General features: G+C 37.2%; 1 protein-coding gene across 2 annotated transcripts; it reads left to right on the forward strand.

Annotated features, from left to right (window-relative positions):
* Nucleotides 1–1,184: 1,184 nt before the first annotated feature.
* Nucleotides 1,185–12,278, forward strand: slc1a5 (solute carrier family 1 member 5). Of its 2 annotated transcripts, XM_036557401.1 has the most exons (8): nt 1,185–1,881; nt 7,921–7,963; nt 8,213–8,275; nt 8,361–8,527; nt 9,089–9,322; nt 9,641–9,835; nt 9,945–10,079; nt 10,237–12,278. In XM_036557401.1, exons 1-8 carry the CDS (start codon nt 1,370–1,372, stop codon nt 10,460–10,462), a joined length of 1,575 nt encoding a protein of 524 aa, XP_036413294.1. In that variant the 5' UTR covers nt 1,185–1,369; the 3' UTR covers nt 10,463–12,278. The 2 variants fall into 2 exon arrangements, with proteins under 2 accessions (XP_036413294.1, XP_036413303.1); XM_036557410.1 differs by lacking the exon at nt 9,089–9,322.
* The last annotated feature ends 5,887 nt before the right edge of the window (nt 12,279–18,165 follow it).

The raw sequence follows: 18,165 nt of genomic DNA on the forward strand, positions 1-18,165 counted from the left end.
ATAATACAACTGACTTGTTGCAACAGTGGCATCCTATGACAGTGCCATGCACAAATTCACTGAGCTCTTTAGAACGACCCATTCTTTCACAAATGTTTGTAAAGGCAGACTGCATGGCTAGGTGCTTGACTTGCTTAACTAATCTAATTAAGCATTAACCATTGCTCCGCCTGTTTTCCCCGTTTTGTATTATAATATTTTATACTAATGCTGTTTGCTATCTGGTGTCGACCAGAGGAGGATGGGTTCCCCTTTTGAGTCTTGGTTCCTCTCAAGGTTTCTTCTTCTTGCTCTTAGGGAGTTTTTCCTTGCCACTGTCGCCATTGGCTTGCTCATGGGAGCTTAGACCCAGATTTTTCTGTAAAGCTGCTTTGTGACAACACCTGTTGTAAAAAGCACTATATAAATAAATTTTGACTTTGACTTTGACTTTATACACCTGTGGCAATGGGACTGAATGAAACACCTAAATTCAATGATTAAGAGGTGTGTCCCAATACTTTTGTCCATGTATGTAAGAGAAAGCAAGCTAGTCAAATTACTTAACAGGCCAAGACAAAACCAGAGCCTAAACATGATTACATGTGGCACGCGGTGGAATGCAGCAAAACTGTAAATATTTTTTGCAAAAGGTAGGTTAAAAAAGGATTGATATTAAATGTCATAATATTTAAAGATAGTGTGTATCTATACACAGTAGTGGTTGGACCTTAGTATAATTGCCAAAACATAGTGATTAAATGTGTCACATAAGCTTGAGGATGCAGACCAGGCTACATTTTTCCAGTCTACAACTGTCCAGTTTTGGTGATCCTGTGCTCCGTTTTCTGTTCTTTGCTGACAGAAGTGGAACCCAGCGTCGTCTGCTGTTGGCTCTAGAGACTGCTGTTTTGTTGGCCATTGTGTTTAGCAGCTGAAGGCAGTTGCTTAATTAGCTTTATGACTGTGCTTATGAAAAATGTAAAAAAATTGAGAATGTCAACAATCGCCATTGCAATCACAAAAAGAAGTTATGTTTATAGCAAGTTTTCACTCAATTCTGTGCCAGGGATCGGTCAACTCAAAATCTAAAACAGATAGGCCTGCCACCTAAGGAAAAAATTACAGTATGTAGTACAGGTCATGTGATACTGGAACACACCGGGTCCTAGGTCCCGCCTTCTGACGTGACGTCAGGGGTTTAGCAACAGTCAAACTACAAGTGAACGTGCGTGTGAGTTCAAGCGGCACGCAGTCTCTTTAGCACAAACACCGAAGGCTCAGTATAGGCGGGCGCTTTACCCTCACCTTGTCAGTAAGCAGTTGTTTCGGACCAACGTTTTTATTAGTCCACTGTTTTAACCTTAACGTTTATTATTTTGAACACACAATGGCAGATGCGAGAGCTTCTATCGTTGGTGAACCAGCCCTTGCTAATGGATTGACCGATCTCAAAAAGAGTACGCCGGAGCCAGTATCGTCGAGGTTAAAAAGGATTGTTGTGGCAAATTTGCTTGTGATACTGACAGTAACTGCTGTCATCATTGGCGTTTTTATTGGACTTGGCGTGCGAAACGCAAACCTGAGCCAAACGCAGATCATCTACTTTGGTTTTCCTGGAGAACTGCTAGTTCGCCTGCTGAAAATGATCATCATTCCGCTGGTTGTGTGTAGCCTTGTGTCAGGAGCTGCTAGCATTGACCCCAAAGCCTTGGGCAAACTTGGTGGCTGGGCCATGCTGTTCTTTTTAGTGACCACGCTTATTTCATCAGCTATCGGTGTTATTATGGCGTTCATTATCAAGCCTGGTTCATCTGACGGCACCAAACTTAAAGTCGCTTCAACAGACGCCCACGTCCCTGAGGCCAAGGAGGTGGTCGACTCCTTTTTAGACTTAATAAGGTAAGTACACTCGGACACGTGTTACCTACTTTAAGTAGTTCAGGTCGGCTGACAGCAATGCGGAAGTTAAGTCAACTGCATGGTGTATGAGGAACATCTAGCTAGGTTATATATATACCAAGCTACTAAATACACACCTTCGTTTCCTGGTGTCGTGTTACTACTGGTTTTATTTAAGTTACTCGTGAAATCAGAATGACTACTTCCTGATTTAATTACTTGTCGAGTAAATTTTGCTCCGCCACAACGCCACAAAACTTAATTTGTGATAATAAAATTATAACTCTTTACAGTGATACACACGTGCTAGTTTACATTGCCAGGATGAACTTGGTGATACTATACGGATTCGATTACGTTGTGTTGTAACGCCGGCGCTCAGTTGCATCAGCTGCTGACCATGTGTTAGCAAGATGACTAATCCGTTGTTGAAGAGATGGTATACAGAAACAGTCCTGCCTATGTTCATAAGAATGAACTGATCATAGCATTTCGCGTTGGCTGATGAACCTTGAGAAGCTCTATGATTTACGAATGAGGCTCGTTCGTATTGTTTGTTTAGCGGTGTACATGCCCGAGGCCAGTTTTGACACATTTTAAAAAAATATCGTGTGTAAAACGGGCATTTGTAGTCACAAGTAAGAAGTTAATTTGCTTGTATTGGGTCTCATAGGCCATTCCATTTTAAGGGGCGCGTCACCAGTTGTCGCAGATTTTGCTTCCACCTTAAAATACTGGCTGCGTCCGGACAACGTTTGCTATTTTTCCTGTCCTCCCTTTTCCTTGCTGCTGCCCCTCACTTCCCCCCTTCTTTGCTACTGCCCATCTCTTACACCGGAAGCATCAAGAGCAGGAGGAATAGTGAATATTTATTTTAATGCAATTATTTTGAACAGTTCAGTGAAGGGCTTAAGAAAACTATTCAAAGCTGAAATAGTGCACTGAACAAAACAATACAAGATAGAATCGCAAACTCTTACGAAGATTAAAAATAAATAGATAAGGAAACAACTAAAAAAAATTCAAAAAGACAGAAAATATTGGAAATGAACGAGTGATGGAAATGATCCTGGAATGTGTTACTATACATACAGGAGAAGAAAACATGTTCAGTTGTTTCAATATTGCTACCGCAATATACATCATTTATGTCTATTTTAAAACATAAGCTTTTTCAAGGTGTAAACGTTATTGAGGATTTTTTTTTTTTTTTTGGCTGCATTAATAATGGACACTGTTCTTCACTTTCCTAACTGTTTAAATTGTTTAACATAAAGAGAGGAGAGACATACTACTACTACTACTACTACTACTACTACTACTAATAATAATGATAATAATAATAATAATTATTATTAATTGAAATTTGAATTATTATAGTGCTTTTCTCAAACTCAAAGTAGCTTTACAGAGGCAAGAAAAAAAATCAGTAAGGAGAAGAATGAAAGCGCTGAGAAAAGAGGTACGTTTTAAGTTGAGCTTTAAGGAGGAAAATGACGGACAGTCACAGAGAGATTGTGGTAGTGTTACCTAGTTTGGGGGCTATGACTTGCCTTTTAACAGTGACCAGTCTAAATTTTGGGTTTGGGCAGGGTTCGAGCAGGGCAGTAAGGGTGCAGGAGATCAGCTAAATAGGATGGGGCTAGACCATGTGGAGTTTTGTAAGTAAGAAGGAGGAGTTTAAACTGCATACAAAGTGGAATTTTAGAATTGGGGTGATATGGGCTGATTATTTTTTTATTTTTTATTTTAGAGTGAGAGAGTATTCTATCAGCTGAGTTTTGTAAATACTGAAGAGGCAGATAGTTTTGTAAGGGACACCAATATGAAGGCGGTTGCAGTAGTCTAAGCGGGATGATATAAAAAGCATGGGCCAGAGAGTCATTACCATTTTATGAAACTATAAAGATAATACAAGATAAATTTGTCTTATTCTGAATTTTTTAGCATTGTATTTAATATTAAATTGTTTATTGTAACATAAATATGAAAGTATTTGAGTATTTAAGTCTATTATTTTGGTACTGAGGATTTAAAGGGATTGAAATTTATGTATTGCCACGAGTTCACATTTATTCAAATTCTAAGATAAATTTGAGGACCCTTGAAAATGGACTAAATTAAAAACCTTAAGAATTTGATTAGTGTATCAAATAAGGAATCAGGAAATTCAGTAAATTGGCTAACTGACTTACCACTTGCTTTCCAAAAACAGTTAATCAACACTTTCATCATTTTAATTAAAATGGAGAGCAGCAAATATAAAAACAAAACATCAATTTCATCACCCTTTTTCATTGTATTGTATTAAATATCTGAAGTTGTTTTGAATCATTCTGCCCTTTATTCAAACCAAACTGAGTTTTACTTAGAACTTTACGTATTCCAGATTTTAACCTATAGGTGAACATGCATTCAAGATTGGTGAACATGCAAATATCTTGCAAAAAGTCACCATTTAAAAGAACAAAGGCTCTAGATATTTTCTAAATATCTACAGCCTTTACTAGGCCTGGGCGTTTAAGTGATTAGACCTTGCTTCATTGTTGTTAACTTTATATTATTAATCATTTCACAGAAGACAACGATAATGTTTACTTTACATTATTAATAATTTCACAGAAGACAACAATGATGGTTTTGCTGTAGTATTTAAAAAAATAAGGATTTAAAATTTTTAGAGCTCTTATTCACTAATTCACAAATCTCTTCACTGGATTTCACACTGGCAATCATAGACCTAATGTATTGACAAAAACCAGCATCCAAAAGCAGGTTAACATTAAATTTCCAGTAACTTTTGTTATCCTTTGTTATCCCCATTATACTTTCTGTTGGTTTGGACCAGATGGGATATTTGTGCATCAGTGAGCCCTGGGTGCCTAACCCATGGTATGTGGAAACAGCCCTCAAGTTTTTACTGTTTCAGAGATGCTCTGGCCCTGTCCTCTTTCCATAATGATTGCCCTTGTCAAAGTTGCTCAGGTCTTCATGCCCGTCCATTTCTCTCGCATCCAGCACTTTACAGCAATTGCCAGCCAATGATCCTCCATATACCTTTTGGAATTTATAACATTACCAGGGAAATAATCAAATAAAATGGCTACCCCAGCAAAGCGACTGGTTGGCTAAATAAAATAATATCCCATCCACTGATAGGACCAAAAATTAGCTTCAGCCACTATCTTCACTGGGGTTAATTTTAAACTTTTTCCCTGATGTTGTTACAAATTTACATATGTCAAAAACTGTGACCTAGCTCCTAGAGCACTAGAACACATTTCAAGCACTATATTAGGAGGCATGTTGGAGAGCTCAGTCTAAAGCATGTGCCATTTTCTTCCCTCCCACACGTACGTGTTAAAGTGGAGAAATGGGACAGCTGAACCTTTTCAACATCAACTCTTAGGTTGATTATTGAATGCACACTCCTAAAACTCTTGGTAGCCAGTCACAGGGTCTACAGAGGGCTAGCCTATTTATATTTATGATTGGACTTATTCATTTTTAAAATAAACTTTACATCAAATAATCTAAACAATTGTTATCTTACAGCTGTATTTTAAATTATAAGAGAGTGGGGGCAATACACTAGTTAAGGACACAGGAAATCTTCAATAATTAGTGACAGGCATCTTTTTTCTAGGTTATTTACTGGGCTTTATTTGAAAATGTATTTAAAAGTTTAAAGCAGTCCAAAATAATAATCAGAAGATTTAAAGGGACCAAATCATGAAAAAAAACAAATTGTCCTTGAGATTTTTTTTTTTTCAAAAAGGAATTTAAGTTTGAATATTACTTATTTGTTCTGGCCTACATTTGATTGAATAGAAGTTCAAGTTTGCTTTATTGACCTGACAAAATTACATTTGTACTGTCAAAGCATTGCAACAATTATCTATGTAATAAAAGTTAAAACAGAAATATATGTAGTAGTATAACAATAAAGAAGAGAAAATGTCAGTTATCAATAAATAATATAAAAACCAAAACCTATTGGATATGTGCATGCAGCATGTAAGTAGAGGTAAAGTTATTAAATATATCTCTGTAATTAAGAAGAAAAACTATATAATTTTATAACAGTGAGGAAAAGAAAAGATAACATAATTCACTTTGTGCCAGTTTGCTACTGTTTCATTTTCAGGTGAGTTCCTATGCTAACGAGCATCTACTGTACCAGGTGCTTATGTGTGTACCCCCCCCCATACTTTTTCCTTCTTCTGCATGCTTTATCTTCCCTCTGGGTTGGCCTAGTAATAAAGTAAGAATAGATGAAATTTCAAAAGAAGAGGTAAAATAGTGGCACTCGGATCATATAAGACAAAATCTTGAAGATAAGACAAGGAATAAAGCTAAATTTGTCAAAAAAAAGATAGAAGACTGGTGTTACGTACTGCATACTGTTTTACATACTGGAGCAAAATGGGTTTTAAAGTTTTATTTTTCTCCCTGCTCAGGTGGAACAGCTGTGTGTTACTTACATCTTCCTGTTATAGGTTATGAAAATCTCTAACCTTGTATATGCTTACTTACTCCCTTGCAAAACATTAGTCCTGCCTGTCATCTAATGCTGTGCATGTGTGCTACTCATTACAAGGGCACCCAGGCTGTCATACAGTCCAGCTTGCTTTTTGGGCAGTATGGCCAATATGTCAGATTACAAGGTTTTTCCACATTATTGTTGGTATTGTATTTTCTAGTGCAACTTTCATGACAAATGTATCACTCCAGGACAGCAGCAATCAAAATGCAGTATTAAAATTTCAGGGTTTTTATTACACCAACCCATAGAAAACAACAAAGCAAGCCTTAATCAAATATGTCATGTCATTGAAGCAAAGCACTGCTCTTATGAAAAAGTTCTAGGAGTGCCAGTGGTGTGTCCAGATCAATTGTAGAGTGTGTCCAAGTTGGGCACAGAATCAGATTAAATCATTCAAACCATATATGTAACTGAAAATAGTAAAAAGACAACAACATTTCTCAGCTTCAACATTTGTATTGTGTTTTTCTTTTCAATATATGCCGATTTTGAATTTCATGCCAGCAGCATGCTTCAAAAAATCTGGGACAGGAGCATTTACCACTGTGTTGCATCACTTCCTTTTGAGGATATGAGGAGACCGATTGCTGTAGTTTTGAAAGTGAAATGTTTTACCATTCTTGCTTTATATCGGTTTTGAGCTGCTCAGCATTTCAGGGGGTCCTTTGTCATTTTTGTTGTTTCATAATGCGACAAATGTTTTCAGTCGGTGACAGATCTGGACTGCAGGCAGGCTTGTTTAGCACCCGGACTCTTTTACTACAGAGCCATGCTGTAATATGTACAGAATGTGGTTTGGCATTGCCTTGCTGAAATAAACAAGGCCTTCCCTTTAAAATATGTTGTCTGGATGGCAGCATATGTTGTCCCAAAACCTACATATTGTTTTGCTTTATTGCTGCCTTCACAGATGTGCAATTCATGCCATGTGCACTAATGCACCCCCATACTATCACGGATGCTGGCTTTTTAACTGTGCTTTTTAATTTTTAAATGCTGCATGTTTTGTTGATGTATAAATCTTTGTTAAATAAAAAAGTAACTGCACATGCCAGAGTATAAAGTTCTACAGTGAACTGGGCTGAGCCCCAGATCTTTACAGGCCCAGCCAACTTGTCTTCCTATTTGTACCACTGTAGAGTGTAGAAAGAAAAGGGTTTATCTGCTTGTAAATTTCCACCAGGTGCGTGATGGGAAATCTCAAAAATCTCATTGCAATCCTGCAAATAGTGACCCTGCAAGATCCACAGTCTTTCAAAATCATAGTCTGTGACTAAAAACTCTGTGACATTGTCTTAGAATACATTTTTGTACTTTGGTCCTGGCAGTTGTCTTCATGTTGCTTCAACCTGTATAGGTTTTAAATTTTAAGCACAAATGAATATTATAATTTAGGGGATCTGTCCCCTTAAGAGGAGTTGTCAGAACTTTCTACTTGCATTATATTTAGTTTAACACATTTATAATAATATTATTTTCCATTTCTGTTTCAGAAACATTTTTCCTGCCAACTTGGTGGCTGCTGCTTTTCAGTCTGTAAGTGCCACAGTTATCTAATCTTACCTCAGTGTACACAGTTCAAATCTAACCCTGAATCTTACTCTAGTGCACACTTCTACAGTAGTAAGCAGTGTTAATGCCATTATGCCACTCAGCAAACTAACGTCAGCAAAAATAGTACAGTAGACAGAGTGGTAATGAGAAAACGATTTCCCTAGGATGGGGAAGCACTTTTCCTCATAAAACTGGCTTAATTATTCATGTGACATTTCTTCTTCCCCACAGTATGCTACTGGTTATAAAATTGTGAAAAACAATATGAATACTACCAATGTGACTTTGGAAAAGGTAAAGTGAAAGGACAAACACTAAAACAACATGATGCTTGTAAATAATCCTGTGCAGATGTGTAATAAGTAGTACTTGCATGTAGGTTCCAGTGGGTACAGATGTGGATGGTATGAACATCTTGGGCCTAATAGTGTTTGCCATGGTATTTGGTGTAGCATTGAGGAAGCTGGGAGAGGAAGGAGAAATTCTCATAAAGTTCTTTAACTCCTTCAACGAAGCTACCATGGTGCTGGTGTCTTGGATCATGTGGTAAGAAAACAATCTTTTTGTCTCATATTTTGTAAAAATGTTTTGTAACTTGCATCACAGAGTGTGTGTGTGTGTGTGTGTGTGTGTGTGTGTGTGTGTGTGTGTGTGCGCGCATTTAAGGCTCCTGTTAAATCTTGCATGGAATGCCAACAACGTTGGTCTTTAATTGTCCTTCTTTAGGCTTGTGTTATACTGTATTTTAACTATGCATATGTGTACACATGATGACTGCCCCATACTCTGCATTTGTTTGGTGTGTTGGTTGAACATAGTCTGAGAAATGAATTTGACCTGTCTGCAAGACAAAATACTGACATAAATTGTGGGATCAGTACCATGCTGTGATGTGTTATCAGCAGCAGTCTAAACAAACCATGACTGCCACCATTTCTGTTTTCTTCTCAAGGTAAATAATAATATCTTCTCAACCTTGTTTATAGTTGCAAGCAAGTATGTGGACAATGCTGCTCACATAGCAGCTGTGTGCACACATAAGCATAGTCTAATACAGTTCAAAACTGATGTAGGTACTGTGTTTTGAATTTAGATGTTGTTCTTTAGGTATGCTCCACTGGGTATCATGTTCTTAGTGGCTGCTAAGATTGTTGAAATGGAAGATGTAGGAATGCTGTTTGCCAGCTTGGGGAAGTACATTGCCTGCTGTGTAGTTGGCCATGCAGTGCATGGCTTACTCATCCTGCCGCTCATTTACTTTGTGATCACTCGGAAAAACCCGTACACCTTCCTCCTGGGCCTGATTACCGCTCTGGCTACAGCTTTTGGAACCTCCTCCAGGTATGAACTTAGAGTAGAATTTAGCCCTAACCAAGCATTTAGCCTTCATGTGTAGGCATGATGGCTAAATAATTGGCATGCGTAATTGTTTTTTTTCTGTTTCGTTTTGTTTACATGAGCTTTTTGGTATATTGAAATATGAAGTTACTTTAAAATGCATCTAGAAGTCAGACAAATTTTGACCCATATGACTTTAATCCTGGCAACGTTTATCCAAGCCCTTCTTTCAGATGTAATACAGGTATAATCTGATGCTAAATATTGCACTTTCTAAGCATAAATAAGTGTCTCACATCAATGATGTTTCCCTGCATTCAGCTCTGCAACGTTGCCTCTTATGATGAAGTGTGTGGAGGAGAACAACGGAGTATCCAAACACATCAGTCGCTTCATTCTGCCCATCGGTGCCACAGTCAATATGGATGGAGCTGCCTGTTTCCAGTGTGTGGCTGCTGTCTTTATTGCCCAGCTGAATGATATTCCGCTCAACTTTGTCCAGGTCATCACCATACTGTAAGTGCCGTCATCTATTTGCTAATCATTTCTTTACTTTACCCTGACTGGGTAATATAAGCTATGAGTAAGAATTAGGTAGAATTTTTCATGTATCCTCCTCTTTTAGAGTGACTGCCACAGCATCCAGTGTGGGAGCCGCAGGGATCCCTGCTGGAGGTGTGTTGACATTGGCTATCATCCTGGAGGCAGTCGGATTACCCACTAATGACCTCTCGCTCATTTTGGCTGTGGACTGGCTTGTGTGAGTGAAATGTGGTAAAAGGAGGCTGAGACTAGGACGGGGATCTGTGGAGTGAAGCATGTTTTTGTACTTCAATGAAACCAAATACTAAAGATAATGTGCACATTTTTTCTCCTTTTTATTTTAAACCCTCTTTCCCCTTGTTCCATTGTTTTAGTGACCGTACCTGCACAGTCATCAATGTGGAGGGTGATGCTTTTGGGGCGGGGCTACTGCAGTACTTCACAGATCGGACCAGTAAAAGAGAAGGGATGGAGCTGAGTGAGGTGCGGTTGGGTGAGGAGGAAGGTCCCTCGAAGACTGAGGGCTCTCCGCTCATTGGAAAACATGTTGAACTGGAAGTCACTGGACCAAGGCCCTGTGACAAGGAGTCTGTCATGTAGACTGGCCAAATGTTTGATTATAAATGTATCTTTCTGCACCCTGTTCTTTGTAAATCTTCTTCTACTCCAAGGGGGAAATAGAGTTTAGATTTTTGGGAAGGGGAAAAAATTAAGGCAACATCCATTGTATCTCTTAGTTCAGTTCCTTGTAAAAAGAGTCTGTCCAAATCTACACACGAAAGTGCCAGGAGAGGAATTTTTCAAACGGATAATTTTTTCTAAAATGATTGTTTTATTGGAAGCTTGGTCCATAGATTTTATTTATTTTTCTTTATTTGTAACTGATACTTCAAATTGTGTTTTTGTTTTTTTTTTTCTCTGTTGAATATCTTTTTAATGGACTGGTCCTGGTTTTGTCTTGTATGAAACCTTTTTGAAGTGACAATCTGATGCCTGATGAGAGAATGAAATCTGTTTTTGTTTGCACAAATTTCTTAGTGGAATGACTTTCAAGTGTAAAAAAATTGTTTTCTTAACATCTGTCTTGTCTGAAATAGGTTCTTTCAAGGCTGCACACAAGAACTGCACCAAATTAAGCTGAACTTGACTGTAAAGGCTGCATCACTCCTGTAAGAAAAAAAACTGTAGAATCAGTTTTGTTTTCACAACTTTACTAAAGTCCTTACTTCTTTGAATTGGGCAATTTCTATTCTCAAAAATGACACTTAAAACATTAAGTGTATTTAATATATTTTTTTAAGATGTACTTTTTTGCATAATTTAATTCTATTGTAAGTATTTTACCATTACTTTTTGTACAAGTGTGTTAATCATACACTCAGAAAAAAAAGGTACTGTACTGTACTGTACTCTCAAGGGTCTTCAGTACTTTTAGTTAAGGAACATAATTGTACCATATTCCATTGCAGTTATGTTTTTTAATTTGTATTGACTTGTCTCCAAGCTTTATTTTTTATTGTTTTATGTATTTATTGTTTTATTATAAAACATTAGATTATGAAAAGATACAAATACCTATATCTGTCCTGGGGAAATCAGTATTTATGATACACAGTCAGATCACTGTTCTACCTTTGATAGTACATTTACATTGTGTGTACCTTGAATAAAAAATGTACCTGTACAGTACCTTTTTTTTTCTGACAGTGTATATTATTTTTCAAAGTAAGCCAAATAACCTCTCACTGACTTCTCTTTCAAAACAAATTACTGTTATATTTCCTACTTTTAGGTACACTCCTGCTGTTTTTTAAACTTTATTACAATGCTAAAGATTCTTGTCTATCACATGCTGGCTTTAAACAGACAGAAGCTTATTGCTGATTGCCATGCAAATATTTGTTAACAGGGTGATAGATCCCAAAACATCTCAGATTTGACAATCATTCGAAACACCCACGTTACCTTTATTGATAATTATTGAGCTTTTTTGCAATATGTTAACTTTTCTACAGACACCAGCAACTGTACCTCCCATTTTAGCCTATAGTCAGTACTGTTCAGGGATGCACATACATACCAAAGCATTGAGTGTCTACCTTTCTTTTGTCTCTTTGTTTTCATTTCAGTCAGTCATCGTTCAGTGTATATTATTATGTATAATGATTTAATTAGTCTTCAGGATATATCATAAATGATCACTGGATTTTAGTAGTTAAAATTGAAAACTCTGAAATGTGTCATAAGAGTTAACCATGTGTGCAGTGGTCTTAAAGGCTTGTCATTCCAAAATGTAGTTCAGTAGACTGCCAGTGTTCTATGTGCAAGAGTTGGTAATTGTGATGGCTAGAGCCAAAGAAAGTGTGTTGCAGAGTGCACACCTTACTGGCTTTAGAATAAAGTATTTTGTATTTAATTTTGTGGTGGTTAATTGTTTTTATACAGTATTTTAAACTTGGAAGCTTAACAAATATGTGCTAAAAGACATAGGCAAATTTTTAAGAGTGACTGAGACCGGACATCAATTATGTAATTCTATATAATTATTTAGACTTATTGTTGTGATTGTTTTTTGTTTTGCCTTTGGTATTTTGTGTTTGTAGCATTGTTGAATTTTTTTTTATTTATTTATTTTTTTTATTTTTTTTTAAGTCTGCATCAGCTAATTAGTATGGCTGATGAATGTGGGAAAACCAATCTGAATTCATGTTTCATACATGTCCCTAAGCTCAGCAGGCCGTTTAGTAAAGTAAAATGAGCCTATAGAATTTTTAAACCATTCAGTAAGTCATGATAGTAAAAACATGTGCCTGAACAACTTGTATAAAACTTTTTTCAAGTTAAAAGTAGTTATTTAGTTTGTGATTACTAGTTAGTCAGAAGTAAACAGAACTAACTTCCTAACTAAAAAGGAATGCAGGAAATAGTTATCAGCGGATATGGTCATCTTTGGAGGTCATTTGTGTGCTAGGAAATTAAATAATGAAGTTAGCTACTCTTCTTATCAAGCTGATGTTGGTTAGCCATCTAGCTAACTGATATCCAGCTTAATTAGCTAATAAGCTGCATTAAGACCGGCAGTGAAGCAACACACAACTGCAGAGAGAGAATGTTGTACTGCAATAAATACATATTAGGAAATGTATGTCAACCCTCTTGTTTCTTCATAATGCTGTTCCCCTCAAAATGATGTGTAGGAGTGTGGGTACACTGACCAGTTACTTCATTAAGTAATTAAGTACACCTTCATGTCCATTCTATCAGCTTCACTTACCATGTACGTGCATTTTGTAGTTCTAGTCCCCCTGCTTCTGCGCATAATTTGTTAGTCCCCTTTCAGGCTATCCTTCAGTGGTCAGGATCACTGCAGAGCAGGTATGATTTGGGTGGTGGATCATTCTCAGCACTGCATTGACACTGATGTGGTTGTGGCATGTCAGTGTGTGTTGTGCTGGTATGAGTGGAGTTTTTAAACACTACACAGAGAAACAAATGGATTTTAGTCTGTAAGTGCAATATGTTAAGTAGCACTGATAAAAAGGATAATGAGTGTAGATACAAGGAGGTGTACTTAACAAAGTGGCTGGTTGGCATATATATATATATATATATATATATATATATATATATATATATATATATATATATGAGCACACAGAGTCATCAGATTCGGCTAGACTACGAATGATATTTTCTGCTGTGTTATTTTATTTTAAAAGACCCTCAAAGTTAATTCATTTAAAGTGGTTTTGGCATTTCTAAGAAAATTTCCTAACTGGGAAATGCTGTACTGATAAGTATTAAACCCCTATGCTGTGGAATCTGAAAAGCTACGGAAATGAAGACCAAAGAGCATTCTAAGGAAATTACAGATAAAGTTATAGATATGCCTAAGATAGGAAAGGCCTACAAAATAGTATTCTAGTGTTTCTTTAAATTTAATTCTAAACATATATTCCAGGTTTAGTCACAATTAATGACTTTTGCAATGACAGTTCAGACTGGAATCCAACCCAGCACCTTTATATCAGAAGAGATGTTTTCATGATGAGCCCATGGCAACACTGCACTTTTTGAGACAATTTATTGGTAGTGGTCAATAACAAAGCACCATTTTAGAAACTAGTTCCCAGCTTTCAATTATTGTGATTATTGAGTAATATAATCAAAAACTAATTGAGATTACAACCTCTTATTTGTCATTTTGTTCATACGTGCGTAAGTCAGATCACACCGATTTGTTCAAATCTTGCAGCCACACAAGTCATGTTTTTAATGGTAGACTCCACAGATGCTAGACTCCACCTCAAAAAGGACTAATTAGCACATGGCAGCCATGTTGTTGACAGATATGCAGAGGTTTTTGATAATACTTGACCTTCAGATAATTTTTAAACCAATATTGTGAGGGAACCTGAAAAGTTCACAGAAGTTTGAAAATTAAGGATTTACATATTTTGCCAATTTTATGAATGTTTTTGTGGCAGGAAATAACTAGTTGAGTGGTGTGTTAATGTAGAATAAACCAAGGATTCTGTAAAGAATCATGGAGATATGGGTCATGACATTAAAGTTTGTTCTATAGTACCACCCTCAGCCCAACTGTGATAATTGCATCTCCCTGAGTTTTGGGTCACATACTCAAATTACAAATTAGGGTGACTTTACAGTGTCTTCCCCACAATGCGTCTCATTTAGAAAAAACAAATGATTGATTGAAAAGTGATTGATGTTAACAAAAAGGAACATTTTTTGATAACTTTTGAGTTTCTATCTCTTAGGATAAAAACCTCCTGTTGCTTAAAGATATGCCATACACTACATGGACAAAGGTATTGGGACACCTACACATTACACCTACAGGAGCTTTTGTGACATCCCATTTTAAATCCACAGGCATTATATGCACTAAAACCTTAATATGCACTAAACCCCCCCCTAGCTATAACAGCTTCCACTCTTTTGGGAAGGCTTTCTACAAGATTTTGGAGTGTATCTGTGGGAATTTTTGCCCGTTCATCCAGAAGAGCATTTGTAAGGTCAGACACTGATGTTGGACGGGAAGGCCTGGCTTGCAAGCACCATTCTAGTACATCCCAAAGGTGTTTGATGGGGGCCTGTACTTCTGCACCAAACTCACCCAACCATGCCTTTATGGACCTTACTTTGTGTACTGGGGCACTGTCATGCTGTAATAGAAAAGAGCCTTCCCCAAACTGTTTCCACAAGGTTAGAAGCATACAAATGTCTAAAATGTCTCGGTATGCTGAAGCATTAAGATTTCCCTTCACTGAACTTAAGGGGCCTAGGTTGGTGACTTTTATGCACTACGCGCCTCTGCACTCGACGACCCCTCCCTGTAACTTTACGTGGTCTGCCACTTCATGACTGTGGTTCCCAAATGCTTCCACTTTTCAATAATACTACTTGCAGTTGTTTGTGGAATATTTAGAAGGGAAGATATTTTGCGAACTGACTTGCAACAGTGGCGTCCTATTGCGGTCCCACACTTGAATTCAGTGAGCTCTTTAGAACAACCCATTCTTTCACAAATGTTTGTAAAGGCAGACTGCATGGCTAGGTGCTTGATTTTATACACTTGTGGCAATGGGACTGAATTAAACCTGAATTTAATAATTAAGAGATGTGTCCTGATACTTTTGTCCATACTGTGTACTTTTGCAATGACACCAAGCACCATTTTAGCAGCTAGTGCTCGACTTTAAATTATTTTATGATTGCAAAGTTTTATTAAGAATTAATATTGCATTTCTTTCAGTATTTCATTTTCTTTTATATTCCAAATTTGGTCACAATTGCAAAATCTCCGACCACTGATTGATTCATGTGCTGTAACATTTTTTATGTACTTTCAAACTCAAGAGGTTGTTTCCAGACTAATTTTGAGATAACATCTTGAAAACTGAGATACTGGTTTGAAAACCGTATTTTTCAAACTTTGAACAATTGCAGGAAAACAATAAAGTTTTCTAAAAGACTTCAAGTCAAGTCAATGTTTATTTACATAGCGCTTTTTAAAACAGGCATTGCTGTAAAGCAGCTTTACAGAAAAAAAAAAATCTGTGTCCAAGCCCCCATAAGCAAGACAATGGTGACAGTGGTAAGGAAAAACTCCCTAAGAACAAGAAGAAGAATCCTTGAGAGGAACCAAGACTCAGAAGAGGAACCCATCTTCCTCTGGTCAACAACGGATAGTAAACAATAGCAAAAGAGCAACATAAATAGAACATAAGGTTTTAACCTTAGAGTAAAATATTAAAATACAGAAAAATGGGAAAAACAGCTGAAACAATGGCTATGAATAAATGTTCGAGTTTCCATGGTGGTTAAACTGGTCCAGAAGGCAGGCAAGCAGTGGGTACCCAATCAAGGCAGATGAAAGAACAGCATCAGTCTGCACAGGTTGGGCAGTTGTTCAGCTCAGCAAAGAAAACACACAGAGAGTTAGTTCTATTAAGAGAGACCGATTACAGTATGCATTGTTAACAGAGTGCAGCAGAGACTGCGGCAGATCTTGCTATTACAGCCTAACTAAAAGGCTTCTAAAATTGTCAGTCATGCTGCACTGCAGATAACTTACTGCATAGGTAACATGGTTAAAACAGTAACTTTCTAAAATTGGTCTCAGCCAAACAATCAAACTAGCTCATATTACTAACTATGGAAGTAATGAAAATTAAATGACCATTCTTTTAGCAAATGGAAAAATTTAGGTGTCTTTGGAAACCACACAGGTTTACCACACAGATGAATCCAAATCTGACATTTTGGTATCTTGGTATCTTTCAAAACTCACCAGGCACATCTGTTCACCAAAATCTGTCCACAGTGTATAGCAGTGGTTGCTAAGCAGTGATGGGAGGGCTAAGGAAAATGGAGCAGGTCTTGATACAAGTCTGACTGGCTCAGGCCCTGGTGTTGGCAATCTAGTCACACTCCTGCTCTGTAGAACAGTACATAACTTTTTTCACATGCTGAATACTATACTACCAAAGTAGCATTCATTATATAGTAATGGTGCAGTATGCAGTATGCTATTTTGAATGCAGCCACTATCTCACAGCATAGCACTCCCTCTCATATTATTGCATAAGTAGATGATGTTACTATGATGTAGGTGATATATAGCACATGGTTGTGAACATTGTTATTTTTGTGTTACTTTTACTGACTCTCTCATACATAGGTATGTTTTCTCATATTGACCACTGTGTGTCTGTTGTCTATGTGATTACAAATATAAAGTTCATTGCACTTCCCTACCGTCTGACCAGCTCTCCAGAGTGAACCACATCTGTAATAAAGACATTAAATTATTAATTTATTCATTATTATTCAGTACATGTGTGTTGTAATTGCATCATACATAGCAATATAATGGCAATACAAACATGTATATATGTGAGGAGCAAGAGGGGTTAAGGGACTGTAAAAGTTTGGGAACCACTGTCCTTGAATGTAATTGGATGTGTAAATGGGATGACTTTATAACAGAAGTGAAGTTATAACAGAAATGTTCTAGTGTATATAAAAATTACTTCCATGCACAGCGTTGTACAGCGAGAAATTCCATGGTGGTCAAACCGGTCCGGAAGGCAGGCAAGCAGTGGGCACTCGATCAAGGCAGAAGAAACAACAGAATCAGACCGCACAGGATGGACAAAGAAAACTCGGCTAAGAAAAAGAAAACACACAGAGAGATAGTTCTGTAAAGAGTGACTGATCACAGTTTACAACGTTAACAGAGTGCAGCAGAAACTCCGGCATGTCTAGTTATTACAGCCTAACTAAAAGGGAGAACCAGAATGTAACAGAGACATGAGGGCTCCCTGAGATGTCAGCGCCCCTCCAAGGTTGTGTCTGAGTCCCAAACACTGACTGGAAGATTACTCTAAAGCTGGGGGGCTTTGTATGAGAAGGCTCTACTCCCTGATGTAACTTTATTAATTCCAGGTACTAATAGTAAGCCAGCACCTTGTGATCTAAGTAGGCATGATGGTTCATAATAATAGAGAAGGTCACTAAGGTACTGAGGGGAAAGGCCGTTTAGAGCTTTATATGTCAGAAAAAGAAATTTTGTAATCAATGTGAAATTTAACGGGCAACCAGTGTAAGTTATGATAAAACTGGGCGGATATGCACAAAATTTCTGGTTCTTGTGAGGACTAACTGAAGTTTGTTAAGGCTTTTGCTTAACATCCAGACAGCATTACAATAAAAAAATAATGAAAATGAAAATAATAAGAAATGAAAATAATAAGAATAATCCTAGATAATTATTT

Source organism: Colossoma macropomum, unplaced genomic scaffold (genome assembly GCF_904425465.1).
Source record: "Colossoma macropomum unplaced genomic scaffold, Colossoma_macropomum, whole genome shotgun sequence".
NCBI classification, from domain to species: Eukaryota; Metazoa; Chordata; class Actinopteri; order Characiformes; family Serrasalmidae; genus Colossoma; species Colossoma macropomum.